Here is a 17052-nt window from a genome sequence, read left to right on the forward strand (position 1 = left end):
TCCAACAAAATAATACACAGCAATACCATAACAAAGCAATCCAATTCCAAAACCAAACCCGACCCAGCAACACTCAGAATAGCTGTTACGGCTACTCTTGCGTTCAAAAAGTTGGAAAAAATTAAAATAAAGTAATGCAGAGTAGTCCTGAGGAGGAGGTTTTTGACTCACTAAATTTCTTAATAAGCACTCGCGGAGATATGTCGAGATTCCAAATGATCATAATTTATTTTCACAAACAAAACATATTCTCTGTGGTTGACTTCAACATAATCAAAATAACTTATTTCACTCCTCACTCCTTCAACATGATAGACACCCAGCTGTCCTGTCTTCTTAATTATAGGAGGAGGAAGTGGCTCACCAGTCAGAGCGTGAGCAGCTGAAAACAATCAGTCAATCACATCCATCCATCCATTTTCTACCGCTTATTCCCTTTTGGGGTCGCGGGGGCGCTGGAGCCTATCTCAGCTACAATCGGGCGGAAGGCGGTGTACACCCTGGACAAGTCGCCACCTCATCGCAGGGCCCAGTCAATCACAATGAAATCTAAAACATTCAATAATTTATCAACATCGTTATTGGCATTAATTGATTTCATCATCAAAACAATTAATAAATAAATAATATAGATAGGTTCCAACAACAGCAATAAACAGAGCAATTGAAACAATCCAAAAGTAGTGAAACAAAAATGAATAGTATCAACAACAGTATCAATATTAGTTACAATTTCAACATAGCAGTGATTAAAAATCCCTCGTTGACATTATCGTTAGACATTTATAAAAAATTAAAAAAAAAGAACAATAGTGTGACAGTGGCTTAAACTTGCATCGTATCTCATAAGCTTGACAAGTTGACAACACACTGTGTCCAATATTTTCACAAAGATGAAATAAGTCATATTTTTGGTTCATTTAATAGTTAAAACAAATTTACATTATTGCAATCAGTTGATAAACATTGTCCTTTACAATTATAAAAGCTTTTTACAAAAATCTACTACTCTGCTTGCATGTCAGCAGACTGGGGTAGATCCTGCTGAAATCCTAAGTATTGAATGAATAGAGAATCCTTTTGAATCGGGAAAATATCATTTTGAATCGAGAATCCCGTTGAATGAAAAAAAATCGATATATAATCGAATCGTGACGCCAAGAATCGATATTGAATCGAATCATGGGACACCCAAAGATTCGCAGCCCTAATATATATATATCAGTGACGTGCAGTCAGGGGAGGCAGGTGAGGCGGGGCCTCACGTGCCATCATGGAAATATATATATATTTTTTAATTGTTATATGTATCCAGTGATTATACTATAAAGTTATTTTCCATTTAACTTCACCAGTTTTAGATTATTTTTATTCAAAAACGCTGAATTTTCACATTTGCCATTCAAATACTGAGAAGAGACTTAATTGCGGTGAGTCAGCAGCCAGTTGAGGCACGTCACTGAGTTGAGCCTCACCATGGATTGCGCAATGACTCGGCTAACTGCTGGCCTGCTGTGCAGTGAGACCGTATTGCTATATGAATTATATTATACATTTCCATAGTTTAGTTGGCTGAGGTATATAATGTACAGTGTATTTTGTCAACAACTGTATGTGTGTAACGTATTTATTGTGCTGAGCAATCATAAAACGGCTGCGAAGACGCACTGGCTGAGGCTCGCAGTAATCCCGCCTCCTGGTGGTAGAGGGCGCTAGTGATCCCAGAGATCATTCTTGCGACCACTCGGCTGCAGAAGAAGTGACAACAAGCAGCAACAGTTAGCAGTGATTGCTTATTTTTTCCTCTTGCCTGGACTATTAACATGGAGGATTACATATCTAAAATAAAACAGTTTTTAAACTGAACTTTCAATCGAAGCAGGAGGTAATAATTAAAGGAAGATCTCCATCGAGACAGAGAGACTTTTAAAACTGAAGAAAGATAAGGAAGACTTCTATAAACAAGTTATCGATGCTTTTGTTCAAAAGGAGCTGCGCATGGACTTCATTTATAAGTAAAGGTAAGACCATAATAAAAATTTTTTTTATTAAATGTGCTTTTTTGTGTGCTACAGTTTGTATGTGTAAAGTTAAAGTTAAGTTAAAGTACCAATGATTGTCACACACACACTAGGTGTAATGAAATTTGTCCTCTGCATTTGACCCATCCCCTTGATCACCCCCTGGGAGGTGAGGGGAGCAGTGGGCAGCAGCGGCCCACTGCCGCGCCCGGGAATAATTTTTGGTGATTTAACCCCCAATTCCAACCCTTGATGCTGAGTGCCAAGCAGGGAAGAATGCTGGTATGAGCTTTTAAACATAACCCGTTAACTGCTGCCAATCAAATGGTGAATAAGATACTCTTTAGGGTTCATATGTTTGTAAATCTGACTGTGATGAAGTCAGTGCCTCACCAGCCATCAACCTCACCGCACGTCACTGATATATTTTCAACATGTATAGTTACTTTAGTAAACAAGCTTTACAAACTTAGTGCTTTTCTTTTTTTATTCTGCGTGAAAACCTAAGAGTGTAGATCCCCCGCCAGGCTGATCTCCCAAGAGCACAGGTGTCAAACTCAAGGCCCGAGAGTCAGATCTGAACACGAAAAACTGGCAAAAATGTGTGTTAAAAAAATACTTAATTTTTTATTACTATCCATCCATCCATCCATCCATCTTCTTCCGCTTATCCGAGGTCGGGTCGCGGGGGCAGCAGCCTAAGCAGGGAAGCCCAGACTTCCCTCTCCCCTGCCACTTCGTCCAGCTCCTCCCGGGGGATCCCGAGGCGTTCCCAGGCCAGCCGGGAGACATAGTCTTCCCAACGTGTCCTGGGTCTTCCCCATGGCCTCCTACCGGTCAGACGTGCCCTAAACACCTCCCTAGGGAGGCGTTCGGGTGGCATCCTGACCAGATGCCCGAACCACCTCATCTGGCTCCTCTCCATGTGGAGGAGCAGCGGCTTTACTCTGAGCTCCTCCTGGATGACAGAGCTTCTCACCCTATCTCTAAGGGAGAGACCCGCCAGACAATAGAGGAAACTCCTTTGGGCCGCTTGTACCCGTGATCTTGTCTTTTCGGTCATAACCCAAAGCTCATGACCATAGGTGAGGATGGTAACGTAGATCGACCGGTCAATTGAGAACTTTGCCTTCCGGCTCAGCTCCTTCTTCACCACAACGGATCGATACAGCGTCCGCATTACTGAAGACGCCGCACCGATCCGCCTGTCGATCTCACGATCCACTCTTCCCTCACTCGTGAACAAGACTCCGAGGTACTTGAACTCCTCCACTTGGGGCAAGATCTCCTCCCTAAGCCGGAGACGGCACTCCACCCTAAATGCAAATAATTATTTCGATACTAATATAGTAGAGAATAAACTCGATTGCATCACAGTTTCTCTCAAACAAATCAGATGTTCAAACCAACATTTTACAAAGTGTTTGCTGCAGACACAAGCACGGTCCGATTGTATTCCACAAGGTGCTGGAAGTGATATTTTAGAGAGACATTTCCTTTGACTGTCTTTCGTTTGTTTCCTGACTTTTTTAATATTATATATCCGTTTTTCTTCTTTGCGGTTTTATTCGCACGATCCTCCAGCAGTTTGATTGTATTAAAATAAGTTTGAGGGGCTGTCAAGGCCTCATAGCTCAGTGGTTAGAGCACTGGTCTTGTAAACCAGGGGCCGTGAGTTCAATTCTCACTGGGGCCTCTGTCTTTGCAGCACATGAAAGGTGATCTTTTGTAGCACGGTGGAGCCGTGTGCCTCACAATACGAAGGTCCTGGGTTCGATTCCCGGACTCAGTGTGCAGAGTTTGCTTGCTCTACCCGTGACTCCGGGTACTCCGGCTTCCTCCAAATGCATAGCAACCACAATAGAACACAAACTAATGCCATCTCTTGCCCTTTCTTTACGTTTAGTTTTCTCTAACACTACTAATATAGTAGAGAATAAACTCGATTGCATCACAGAGTATCTCAAACAAATCAGGGGCCGTATTTATCAAGCGTCTTAGAGTGCCATTTTACACTTAAGTCCTGAGAATTTGCGAAATGTAGTCCTACTCTCAAACTTAAGAATAAAAGCTATTTATCAACTTTCTTAAGTCTAAGAATCATTCATACTCTCCACGATTTTTAAGAGACCTTCAGAAGTGTCCTAAGTGGTTAGGAGTTGCCAGCGGGGGATGGCACTGAGGCGAGAGAGACGTGCGCGAACGTTCAGGGAGCGGAAGGATGTCCTGGCTTTGTTTGATGACGAGCAGCTGATCAAACGGTATCGTTTAGACAGAGCGGGTATTATTTTTGTGACAGATTTAATAAGGGGCGTCATCTCATCAGCAACATCACGCAGCAGAACTAAAGGTCATCACAATGCTTCGATATCTCGCCACTGGGAAAATAATTGGAAAGAAAAGGAAACATTTATTTTTGAATCATTGCCAATATTGTTTGTTTGTTTTGTATTATTTTGTAGTTTATTGTCAAAATATACACTCCCATTGTCCACTTAAATATTTCTAAGATATTTCTTTATTCTTAGACAAGGGATTCCCTTCCGTGATTGGTCATTTCTATGGACACAGAAATGACGTCACCTAAAATTCCGTTTACGGCACATAGTAATGTCGTAATTCAGCTCTGAGTGTGACACTTAAGATTCAGTGCTACACTTCGCTGAAAGTGTGAGTAAGACGCTTGATAACTAACTTTTAAATGCAGCTTTCAGCGAAAAATTTCTTTACTCATAAGTCAACTCTTAGCAGACTTCTGAGGAGTAATTCTAAGACGCTTGATAAACACGGCCCCAGATGTTCAAACCAACATTTTACAAAGTGATTGCTGCAGACACGATCACGGTACGATTGTATTCCACAAGATGATGAAAGTGATATTTTTAAGAGACATTTCCTTTGACGCTCTTTAGTTTTTTCCTGACTTTATTAATATTATATATCCATTTTTTTTCTTTGGGTTTTTATGCACACGACCGTGTGAGTGTGTGTCAAGGCCTCATAGCTCAGTGGTTAGAGCACTGGTCTTGTAAACCAGGGGTCGTGAGTTCAATTCTCACTGGGGCCTCTGTCTTTACCGCACATGAAAGGTGATGTTTTGTGGCCCACTGGTTAGTGCATGTACCTCACAATACGAAGGTCCTGGGTTCGATTCCTGAATTCAGTGTGCAGAGTTTGCATGTTCTACCCGTGACTGCGTGGATTTCCTCCGGGTACTCCGGCTTCCTCCAAAGGCATAGCAAACACAAACTAATGCCATCTCTTGCCCTTTCTTTACGTTAAGTTTTCTCTAACACTACTAATATGGTAGAGAATAAACTCGATTGCATTGCAGAGTTTCTCAAACAAATCAGATGTTCAAACAAACATTTTACAAAGTGATGGCTGCAGACACGATCACGGTCAGTTTGTATTCCACAAGTGATGAAAGTGATATTTTTAAGAGCCAATTCCTTTGACGCTCTTTCGTTTTTTGCCTGACTTTATTAATATTATATATCCGTTTTTCTTCTTTGCGGTTTTATTCACACGATCGTCCAGCAGCCTGATTGTATTAAAACAAGTGTTTGTGAGTGTCAAGGCCTCATAGCTCAGTGGTTAGAGCACTGGTCTTGTAAACCAGGGGTCGTGAGTTCAATTCTCACTGGGGCCTCTATCTTTGCAGCACATGAAAGGTGCTGTTTTGTGGAAATATGAAGGTCCTGGGTTCGATTCCCCGACTCAGTGTGCAGAGTTTGCATGTTCTACCCGTGACTGCGTGGGTTCCCTCCGGGTACTCCTGCTTCCTCCCACCTCCAAAGGCATAGCAACCACAAACTAATGCGATCACGTGTCCTTTCTTAGGTTTAGTTCTCTCAAATACTACTAATATAGTAGAGCATAAACTCGATTGCATCAAAGTTTCTCTCAAACAAATCAGATGTTCAAACAAACATTTTACAAAGTGATGGCTGCAGACACGATCACGGTACGATTGTATTCCACAAGATGATGAGAGTTTTGTTTTTAAGAGACATTTCCTTTGACGCTCTTTAGTTTTTTCTTGACTTTATTAATATTATATATCTGTTTTTCTTCTTTGCGATTTTATGCACACGATCGTCCAGCAGCTTGATTGTATTAAAACAAGTGTGAGTGGGTGTTAAGGCTTCATAGCTCAGTGGTTAGAGCACTGGTCTTGTAAACCAGGGGTCGTGAGTTCAATTCTCACTTGGGCCTCTGTCTTTACAGCATATGAAAGGTGATGTTTTGTGGCCCAGTGGTTAGTGCATGTACCTCACAATGCGAAGGTCCTGGGTTCAATTCCCGAACTCAGTGTGCAGACTTTGCATGTTCTACCCGTGACTGCGTGGATTCCCTCCGGGTACTCTGGCTTCCTCCCACCTCCAAAGGCATAGCAAACACAAACTAATGCCATCTCGTACCCTTTCTTTACGTTAAGTTTTCTCTAACACTACTAATATAGTAGAGAATAAACTCGATTGCATCGCAGAGTTTCTCAAACAAATCACATGTTCAAACAAACATTTTACAAAGTGATGGCTGCAGACACGATCACGGTCAGATTGTATTCCACAAGTGATGAAAGTGATATTTTTAAGAGCCATTTCCTTTGACGCTCTTTTGTTTTTTGCCTGACTTTATTAATATTATATATCCGTCTTTCTTCTTTGCGGTTTTATCCACACGATCGTCCAGCAGCTTGATTGTATTAAAACAAGTGTTTGTGAGTGTCAAGGCCTCATAGCTCAGTGGTTAGAGCACTGGTCTTGTAAACCAGGGGTCGTGAGTTCAATTCTCACTGGGGCCTCTATCTTTGCAGTACATGAAAGGTGCTGTTTTGTGGCAATATGAAGGTCCTGGGTTCGATTTCCGGACTCAGTGTGCAGAGTTTGCATGTTCACTCCGTGGCTTCCTCCCACCTCCAAAGGCATAGCAACCACAGTTGAACACAAACTCATGCGTTCTCTTGTCCTTTCTTTACGTTTAGTTCTCTCTAACACTACTAATATAGTAGAGAATAAACTCGATTGCATCACAGAGTTTCTCAAACAAATCAGATGCTCAAACCAACATTTTACAAAGTGATTGCTGCAGACACGATCACGGTACGATTGTATTCCACAAGATGATGAAAGTGATATTTTTAAGAGCCATTTCCTTTGATGCTCTTTCGGGATTTTTTTCCTGACTTTAATAATATCATATATCCGTTTTTCTTCTTTGCGTTTTTTTTTCACACGATCGTCCAGAAGCTTGATTGTATTAAAACAAGTGTGAGTGGGTGTCAAGGCCTCATAGCTCAGTGGTTAGAGCACTGGTCTTGTAAACCAGGGGTCGTGAGTTCAATTCTCACTGGGGCCTCTGTCTTTGCAGCACATGAAAAGTGCTCTTTTGCAGCACGGTGATACAGGGGTTAGTGCATGTGCCTCACAATACGAAGGTCCTGGGTTCGATCCCCGGGCTCAGTGTGTAGAGTTTGCATGTACACTGCGTGGCTTCCTCCCACCTCCAAAGGCATAGCAACCACAATAGAACACAAACTAATGCGATCTCTTGTCCTTTCTTTACGTTTAGTTCTCTCAAACACTACTGATATAGTAGAGCATAAACTCGATTGCATCAAAGTTTCTCTCAAACAAATCAGATGTTCAAACAAACATTTTACAAAGTGATTGCTGCAGACACGATCATGGTACGATTGTTTTCAACAAGATGATGAAAGTGATATTTTTAAGAGCCATTTCCTTTGACGCTCTATCGTTTATTTCCTGACTTTATTAATATTATTTATCCATTTTTCTTCTTTGCGGTTTTATTCACACCATCGTCCAGCAGCTTGATTGTATGCACAAATAAAAACTGAATAAATTAATAAATTAAAGAGGTGGTTTGACAAAAACAGACAGTCTTTGAATCTCAGTAAGACTAAAATAATGTTATTTGGTAATGGTAGATTAGAGAGTCGAACACAAATACGAATAGACGGAGTAGTCATTGAAAAACTAAAAGTAATCACATTTTTGGGTATAATATTAGATGATAAAATGAACTGTAAATCTCATAAAAATATACAACGTATGTGGCAAAAGGTGTATCAATTATGAATACTGAAACATTAATACCTAAAAAAAACTTTATTAATTAGACCAAAAAATGTTTCCAGCACAAAAGTAGCACAAACGATTGGGACAAGTTTGAGAAAATCTGGACAAGGTGGGGAGTGGGGGCGAGGGGCAAACTTCACAGAGGTATTTGAGGAGGTCCTGGGTTAAGGTGGAAGTCGCCACATATGAGCAACATACCATGTGTGGGCTCTGTACCGAGGATGTCGTTGTGGCTTGTGCAGCCCTTTGAGACACTTGTGATTTAGGGCTATATAAATAAACATTGATTGATTGATTGACCACAAACTAAACAGCTGATTGGTTATCTACCGTGTGTGTTCTTATGTGTTTTACTGCGTCTGACTTACGATGGAATCTTTTGCCGCAGACTGAACATGTTTTTTCTTTGGTGTGTTTTTTCATGTGTTCGATCAAATTGCACTTTACAGAAAAGCTTTTACAGCACACTGAACAGTTAAACGGTTTTTCTCCTGTGTGTGTTCTCATGTGTGGAATCAAATAGCTGTTTCGAGAAAAGCTTTTACCGCAAACTGAGCAAATAAATGGTTTTTGGCCAGTGTGTGTTCTTATGTGTTTGGTCAAATAACTCTTTATCGAAAAGCTTTTCCCACAAACAGAGCAACTAAATGTTTTTTCTCCTGTGTGTAATCTCATGTGTACAGTCAAAATGCTATTTTGAGAAAAGCTTTTACTACAAACTGAACATTTAAATGGTTTCTCTCCTGTGTGTGTTCTCATGTGTTGAGTGAAATTGTACTTTTTGGTAAAGCTTTTCGCACAAACTGAGCAGCTGAAATGCGTTTTACCTCTCTTCTTTTTAGAGCAATCAGAATGTTTGTTGTCAGTGTGAGTCCTCATATCACCTTCACAGTCTGTATCGCTGCTCAAAGTTACTTCAACCTCATCTTCAGCCTCACTATCTGAAAGTGAAGTTAAGAGGTTGTCTGCTTGTGGTTTCTCTTCATCATCTTCAGTCTTCACAGAGAAAACAGTCAGTGGCAACTTAGTGAAATCAGCTTCCTGTGGTCCGAGAAGACACTCTCCCTCCTGAGTGATCCAGAGTTCCTCCTCTTCCTTTTTAATGCAGGGTGGTTGTGGAGTCTCTTGCTTCAAAGTGGATCTCCCAGCCAGCAACGGAGTGAGAAGTTCTTCTGGATGACCAATCAGCTGCTGGACGTCTATAACACACAAAAAAACACACTTTAGCTTACACATTATCCATTAGATGTTTAAACATGTTCTACTATGTACTGTAAGTGTGAGCACTGTTGGCGTTAACGCACTTTTTGTGTCTTAAAAATTGAAATCAGAAAAGATGCGCATTTCCAGAAGTCTGCGCGTCCCCAGTACGCAGATTTTTTAATCGATTATTGCTTTCCGCCGGTGTTTTGTTTTGTTTATACAAACCCCGTTGCCAAATGAGTTGGGAAATTGTGTTAGATGTAAATATAAACGGAATACAATGATTTGCAAATCATTTTCAACCCATATTCAGTTGAATATGCTACAAAGACAACATATTTGATGTTCAAACTGATAAACATTTTTCTTTTGCAAATATTCATTAACTTTAGAATTTGATGCCAGCAACACGTGACAAAGAAGTTGGGAAAGGTAGCAATAAATACTGATAAAGTTGAGGAATGCTCATCAAACACTTATTTGGAACATCCCACAGGTGAACAGGCAAATTGGGAGCAGGTGGGTGCCATGATTGGGTATGAAAGTAGATTCCATGAAATGCTCAGTCATTCACAAACAAGGATGGGGCGAGGGTCACCACTTTGTCAACAAATGCCTGAGCAAATTGTTGAACAGTTTAAGAAAAACCTTTCTCAACCAGCTATTGCAAGGAATTTAGGGATTTCACCATCTACGGTCCGTAATATCATCAAAGCGTTCAGAGAATCTGGAGAAATCACTGCACGTAAGCAGCTAAGCCCGTGACCTTCGATCCCTCAGGCTGTACTGCATCAACAAGCGACATCAGTGTGTAAAGGATATCACCACATGGGCTCAGGAACACTACAGAAACCCACTGTCAGTAACTACAGTTGGTCGCTACATCTGTAAGTGCAAGTTAAAACTCTCCTATGCAAGGCGAAAACCGCTTATCAACAACACCCAGAAACGCTGTCGGCTTCGCTGGGCCTGAGCTCATCTAAGATGGACTGATACAAAGTGGAAAAGTGTTCTGTGGTCTGACGAGTCCACATTTCGAATTGTTTTTGGAAACTGTGGACGTCGTGTCCCCGGACCAAAGAGGAAAAGAACCATCCGGATTGTTATAGGCGCAAAGTTGAAAAGCCAGCATCTGTGATGGTATGGGGGTGTATTAGTGCCCAAGACATGGGTAACTTACACATCTGTGAAGGCGCCATTAATGCTGAAAGGTACATACAGGTTTTGGAGCAACATATGTTGCCATCCAAGCAACGTTACCATGGACGCCCCTGCTTATTTCAGCAAGACAATGCCAAGCCACGTGCTACATCAACGTGACTTCATAGTAAAAGAGTGCGGGTACTAGACTGGCCTGCCTGTAGTCCAGACCTGTCTCCCATTGAAAATGTGTGGTGCATTATGAAGCCTAAAATAGCACAACGTAGACCCCCGGACTGTTGAACAACTTAAGCTGTACATCAAGCAAGAATGGGAAAGAATTCCACCTGAGAAGCTTTAAAAATGTGTCTCCTCAGTTCCCAAACGTTTACTGAGTGTTGTTAAAAGGAAAGGCCATGTAACACAGTGGTGAACAAGCCCTTTCCCAACTACTTTGGCACGTGTTGCAGCCATGAAATTCTAAGTTAATTATTATTTGCAAAAAAAAAAAAAAGTTTATGAGTTTGAACATCAAATATGTTGTCTTTGTAGCATATTCAACTGAATATGGGTTGAAAAGGATTTGCAAATCATTGTATTCCGTTTATATTTACATCCAACACAATTTCCCAACTCATATGGAAACGGGGTTTGTATTTGCCGGGTCAAATTTCCGCCACCGTTTATTGCGTTTTTATTGGTCGTCTTCAAAGTAAAACTTTCTTAAATTTTGATTCGCCGAAAGTTTTATCAATGACAATTGTTTGGGTTTTGTACAAAAAAGAAGTATGCATTAGCAATTTCTTCACTGTTGCAGAGGAAGACATTTTGCCTGCTATTTGAGCGCCAATAAACCTTAAAGGCACTGCCTTTGCGTGCCGGCCCAGTCACATAATGCGGCTTTTCACACACACACACAAGTGAATGCACTGCATACTTGGTCAACAGTCATACAGGTCACACTGAGGGTGGCCGTATAAACAACTTTAACACTGCAACAAATATGCGCCACACTGTGAACCCACACCAAACAAGAATGACAAACACATTTCAGGAGAACATCCGCACCGTAACACAACATAAACACAACAGAACAAATACCCAGAACCCCTTGCAGCACTAAGTCTTCCGGGACGCTACAATATACACCCCCGCTACCCCCTACCCCCGCCCACTACCTCAACCCCGCCCACCTCAACCTCCTCATGCTCTCTCAGGGAGAGCATGTCCCAAATTCCAAGCTGCTGTTTTGAGGCATGTTAAAAAAAATAATGCACTTTGTGACTTCAATAATAAATATGGAAGTGCCATGTTGGCACTTTTTTCCATAACGAGTTGATTTATTTTGGAAAACCTTGTTACATTGTTTAATGCATCCAGCGGGGCATCACAACAAAATTAGGCATAATAATGTGTTAATTCCACGACTGTATATACCGGTATTGGTAATTAAGAGTTGGACAATATCGGAATATCGTCAAAAAATCCATTATCGTACATCTCTAGTGAGAATATACTTATTTTAAAGGCCTACTGAAATGCGATTTTCTTATTTAAACGGAGATAGCAGGTCCATTCTATGTGTCATACTTGATCATTTCGCGATATTGCCATATTTTTGCTGAAAGGATTTAGTAGAGAACATCGACGATAAAGTTCGCAACTTTTGGTCGCTGATTAAAAAAGCCTTGCCTGTACCGGAAGTAGCAGACGAGTAGCGTGACGTCACAGGTTGTGGAGCTCCTCACATCTGCACATTGTTTACAATCATGGCCACCAGCAGCGAGAGCGATTCGGACCGACAAAGCGACGATTTCCCCATTAATTTGAGCGAGGATGAAAGATTTGCGGATGAGGAAAGTGAGAGTGAAGGACTAGAGGGCAGTGGGAGCGATTCAGATAGGGAAGATGCTGTGAGAGGCGGGTGGGACCTGATATTCAGCTGGGAATGACTAAAACAGTAAATAAACACAAGACATATATATACTCTATTAGCCACAACACAACCAGGCTTATATTTAATATGCCACAAATTAATCCCGCATAACAAACACCCCCCCTGCTCCCGTCCATATAACCCGCCATTACAACTCAAACACCTGCACAACACACTCAATCCCACAGCCGTTCACCTCCCCAAAGTTCATACAGCACATATATTTCCCCAAAGTCCCCAAAGTTACGTACGTGACATGCAAATAGCGGCACGCACGTACGGGCAAGCGATCAAATGTTTGGAAGCCGCAGCTGCATGCGTACTCACGGTACCGTGTCCGCGCATCCAACTCAAAGTCTCCCTGGTAAGAGTCTCTGTTGTCCCAGTTCTTCACAGGCCAATGGCAAAGCTTGACTGTCATCTTTCGGGAATGTAAACAATGAAACACCGGCTGTGTTATCCGGCACAAGTCAAGGGGTGCATTCTACGGCGGGGGTGTGTTATCCGGGACAACACCGGCCGCAATACACCGCTTCCCACCTACAGCTTTCTTCTTTGCTGTCTCCATTGTTCATTGAACAAATTGCAAAAGATTCACCAACACAGATGTCCAGAATACTGTGGAATTTTGTGATGAAAACAGACGACTTAATAGCTGGCTACCATGCTGTCCCAAAATGTCCTCTACAATCCGTGACGTCACGCGCAGACGTCATCATACCGAGACGTTTTCAGCAGGATATTTTGCGCGAAATTTAAAATTGCACTTTAGTAAGCTAACCCGGCCGTATTGCCATGTGTTGCAATGTTAAGATTTCATCATTGATATATAAACTATCAGACTGCGTGGTCGGTAGTAGCGGCTTTCAGTAGGCCTTTAAGGTATTTTTGGGTTCATTGAGGTGAGCTAATTTTACTTGTTTTGGTCTTGACAAGCCGAATTTTCTTGTTCTATTGGTAGATAATTTTGCTTAGTTCGAATAAAATACCCCTAATTTTTGTAATTTTTTTTAACACTGACTTTGTGTGTGACAATCATTGGTACTTTAACTTTTGATTTGCTCGTTCATTGTGTGTGTGTGTGTGTGTGTGTGTGTGTGTGTGTGTGTGTGTGTGTGTGTGTGTGTGTGTGTGTGTGTGTGTGTGTGTGTGTGTGTGTGTGTGTGTGTGTGTGTGACTGACGTTTGTTATTGTTTCCCACAAAAGCACTTCAATTGATGTGGACAAATTTTTGCCAGTGGACTTTGACTAAAAGCACATTTAAATATAGTTTTCACACAACTTTGTCTTACACTTCGCCAGCTAACTAGGTAAGAAGCAAACTTATCTCACCGAGTTGAGGTCGCAGCCACATATTGTTCAACTTTTGCATTCTTTCATCTCCTCTGATGTGAACTCCACTGCCTTCTTCAAGCTAACAATCATGGCGGCTCTTTCTTTACATTCTTCAACAGTCGGCTCATTTCTCATCAACGCTCTTTACAGGGTTTACGATAGCCCCCAAAATGACGTTGTTTGAACTCACTCACCTTTATCTTCTTCATCTTTCGTCTTTATCTCCTTTAGTGATTCTCTTTCATGTTCTCTTTTAGCGGACGTCGCCATCTTAGCATAGCAGTAGTCGTCCATCTTCTATCACGTCTTCTATCTTCACTTCAGATAACACTCCATCGCTCCACACTCAACTTCCGTTTCTTGGTGTTAGAAAAGTCGCATATTTGAGGTATTTCTTGCCATATTTTCTGTCATATTATAAGATTTAAACTTCTCCAAGAAGCCACAGCCGCCGAGTCCGCCATCGAAGTCGCTACCGGAAACCCGGTCGGTTCTGCGCATGTGCAGACGACAAAGTCGTTGTTTTCCGTTCCATTTTTTTACGACAGTTTCAGCGAAGTCTGTGATATTTAAATGCAATATTTATTTCAGTAATAAAATAAAACGCATATGTTATAGAAAAAAACTAGAAAAAAAAACTATGACAATTATGAAAAAAATAAAAATTATATGTTAATATGTTAATCATCACTTTATTCCAGACACAAAAATGGTTCAAAGTACACTAAAAATAATAAAGAAGTCAACAAAACAGCACCATAAAAACAAATTATTAGAGATGTCCGATAATATTGGCCTGCCGATATTATCGGTCGATAAATGCTTTAAAATGTAATGTCGGAAATTATTGGAATCGTTTTTTTTATTATCGGTATTGTTTTTTTGTTTTTTCTAAATTAAATAAACATAAAAAACACAAGATACACTTACAATTGTCAGAACGTGGACTATGGAGTGGTTGTTTTCCCGAGATGCAAGTGAACTTGGACCGGACATGGCGTGAAGGTAGTGCATACTTGCCAACCCTCCCGAATTTTCCGGGAGACTCCCGAAATTCAGCGCCTCTCCCGAAAACCTCCCGGGACAAATATTCTCCCGAAAATCTCCCGATTTTCAGCCGGAGCTGGAGGCCACGCCCCCTCCAGCTCCATGCGGACCTGAGTGAGGACAGCCTTTTTTCAAGACGGGAGGACAACAAGCTGACAAGAACTAAATCATCCAGACTAGAGACAAATTGTAATATTATGTTTATCTTACCTAAAAATAAATATATTTATTAATTTAAAAAAAAAAAAAAATGTTTACTATATTTTGCTAAAAACATCAAAATTAATTGTATTTTTTTTGTATTTTTTCTGACTCCTTATTACATCCAACATATTTGAAACAATTAATTTTATATTATCATAATAACTCATTTAAAATGACCATATTTAATTATTAAAATAATTGCTTGTTTATCAACAACTTTAGCATTTTATTCATTACATTTTGAAGCTCTCAGAAGCCCGGTTATGTTATATTCCTTAAGATTTATTTATGCAAGTTTGAAGTATCAATTATCCAAACACAGTTTTGTTTGCATATTTTCAGGATGTAGATATATATATATATATATATATATATATATATATATATATATATATATATATATATATATATATATATATATATATATATATATGTATGAAATACTTGACTTGGTGAATTCTAGCTGTCAATATACTCCCCCCTCTTAACCACGCCCCCAACCACGCCCCAACCCACCCCGACCACGCCCCCCACCCTCCACCCCCCCCACCTCCCGAAATCGGAGCTCTCAAGGTTGGCAAGTATGAGGTAGTGACATCTTTTATTTTAAACACTAACAGACTACAAAAAAGGAAGCAAACAAAAGGCGCGCACAATGGCCGGAGAACAAACTGAAATGAAACAAATGAACAAAATGAAACAAAACTTGCACAAAGGCAGAAACTATGAACAATAAACAAAAACCTACTTGGCATGGCACTATGAAACAAGCAGCGTGAACTGAGCATGAAACCGTAAACATGGCATGAAGCAGAGTGATGTCGCCAGAAAGACAGCCTGGCAACTGGAAGCTAATAATATTTTATTAGAGCATATCAAAACACGTATTGGTATGTCAGACTTAGCTTTGTCGTGGTTTAACTCTTATCTTACTGACAGGATGCAATGCGTCTCCCATAATAATGTGACCTCGGACTATGTTAAGGTAACGTGCAGAGTTCCTCAGGGATCGGTTCTTGGCCCTGCACTCTTTAGTATTTACATGCTGCCGCTAGGCGACATCATACGCAAATACGGTGTTAGCTTTCATTGTTATGCTGATGACACCCAACTCTACATGCCCCTAAAGCTGACCAACACGCCGGATTGTAGTCAGCTGGAGGCGTGTCTTAATGAAATTAAACAATGGATGTCCGCTAACTTCTTGCAACTCAACGCCAAGAAAACGGAAATGCTGATTATCGGTCCTGCTAAACACCGACATTTATTTAATAATACCACCTTAACATTTGACAACCAAACAATTACACAAGGCGACTCAGTAAAGAATCTGGGTATTATCTTCCACCCAACTCTCTCCTTTGAATCACACATTAAGAGTGTTACTAAAACGGCCTTCTTTCATCTCCGTAATATCGCTAAAATTCGTTCTATTTTATCCACTAGCGACGCTGAGATCATTATTCATGCGTTCGTTACGTCTCGTCTCGACTACTGTAACGTATTATTTTCGGGTCTCCCTATGTCTAGCATTAAAAAATTACAGTTGGTACAAAATGCGGCTGCTAGACTTTTGACAAGAACAAGAAAGTTTGATCATATTACGCCTATACTGGCTCACCTGCACTGGCTTCCTGTGCACTTAAGATGTGACTTTAAGGTTTTACTACTTACGTATGAAATACTACACGGTCTAGCTCCGTCCTATCTTGTCGATTGCATTGTACCATATGTCCCGGCAAGAAATCTGCGTTCAAAGAACTCCGGCTTATTAGTGATTCCCAGAGTCCAAAAAAAGTCTGCGGGCTATAGAGCGTTTTCTATTGGGGCTCCAGTACTATGGAATGCCCTCCCGGTAACAATTAGAGATGCTACCTCAGTAGAAGCATTTAAGTCCCATCTTAAAACTCATTTGTATACTCTAGCCTTTAAATAGCCCCCCTGTTAGACCAGTTGATCTGCCGTTTCTTTTCTTTTCTCCTCTGCTCCCCTTTTCCTTGAGGGGGCGGGGGGCACAGGTCCGGTGGCCATGGATGAAGTGCTGGCTGTCCAGAGTTGG

The 17052-nt window shown here is 40.9% G+C and overlaps 4 protein-coding genes and 6 non-coding genes across 12 annotated transcripts in view; 8 read left to right on the forward strand and 2 right to left on the reverse strand.

Annotated features, from left to right (window-relative positions):
- LOC133619319 (uncharacterized) overlaps positions 1-17052 on the forward strand; it is a 455654-nt gene that overhangs the window by 323197 nt on the left and 115405 nt on the right. The window lies entirely within an intron of this gene.
- LOC133619862 (uncharacterized) overlaps positions 1-17052 on the forward strand; it is a 498075-nt gene that overhangs the window by 180119 nt on the left and 300904 nt on the right. The window lies entirely within an intron of this gene.
- LOC133619284 (uncharacterized) overlaps positions 1-17052 on the reverse strand; it is a 360072-nt gene that overhangs the window by 49920 nt on the left and 293100 nt on the right. The gene's annotated exons all lie outside the window — the stretch shown is intronic.
- Positions 3645-3717, forward strand: trnat-ugu (transfer RNA threonine (anticodon UGU)). Its single transcript has one exon. It is a non-coding gene; the product is annotated as a tRNA-Thr (tRNA).
- Positions 5016-5088, forward strand: trnat-ugu (transfer RNA threonine (anticodon UGU)). The gene has a single exon. It is a non-coding gene; the product is annotated as a tRNA-Thr (tRNA).
- On the forward strand, positions 5601-5673 carry trnat-ugu (transfer RNA threonine (anticodon UGU)). Its single transcript has one exon. It is a non-coding gene; the product is annotated as a tRNA-Thr (tRNA).
- On the forward strand, positions 6167-6239 carry trnat-ugu (transfer RNA threonine (anticodon UGU)). Its single transcript has one exon. It is a non-coding gene; the product is annotated as a tRNA-Thr (tRNA).
- Positions 6759-6831, forward strand: trnat-ugu (transfer RNA threonine (anticodon UGU)). Its single transcript has one exon. It is a non-coding gene; the product is annotated as a tRNA-Thr (tRNA).
- On the forward strand, positions 7313-7385 carry trnat-ugu (transfer RNA threonine (anticodon UGU)). The gene has a single exon. It is a non-coding gene; the product is annotated as a tRNA-Thr (tRNA).
- Positions 8109-14251, reverse strand: LOC133619335 (uncharacterized). The gene is made up of 2 exons (XM_061980312.1): positions 13937-14251; positions 8109-9327 (listed from the first exon to the last, which is right to left on the reverse strand). Exons 1-2 carry the CDS (start codon positions 14034-14036, stop codon positions 8435-8437), a joined length of 993 nt encoding a protein of 330 aa, XP_061836296.1. The 5' UTR covers positions 14037-14251; the 3' UTR covers positions 8109-8434.

This window comes from Nerophis lumbriciformis, linkage group LG20 (assembly GCF_033978685.3).
Source record: "Nerophis lumbriciformis linkage group LG20, RoL_Nlum_v2.1, whole genome shotgun sequence".
NCBI classification, from domain to species: Eukaryota; Metazoa; Chordata; class Actinopteri; order Syngnathiformes; family Syngnathidae; genus Nerophis; species Nerophis lumbriciformis.

Bases quoted from the DNA above. Each gene is read 5' to 3' on its own strand.
- LOC133619335 (XM_061980312.1), bottom strand. From the start codon at position 14,036: ATGGACGACTACTGCTATGCTAAGATGGCGACGTCCGCTAAAAGAGAA. The intron at 9,328-13,936 runs GTGAGTGAGTTC...TGTGTGTTATAG, and splicing joins GAAAGATGAAGAAGATAAAG to ACGTCCAGCAGCTGATTGGT.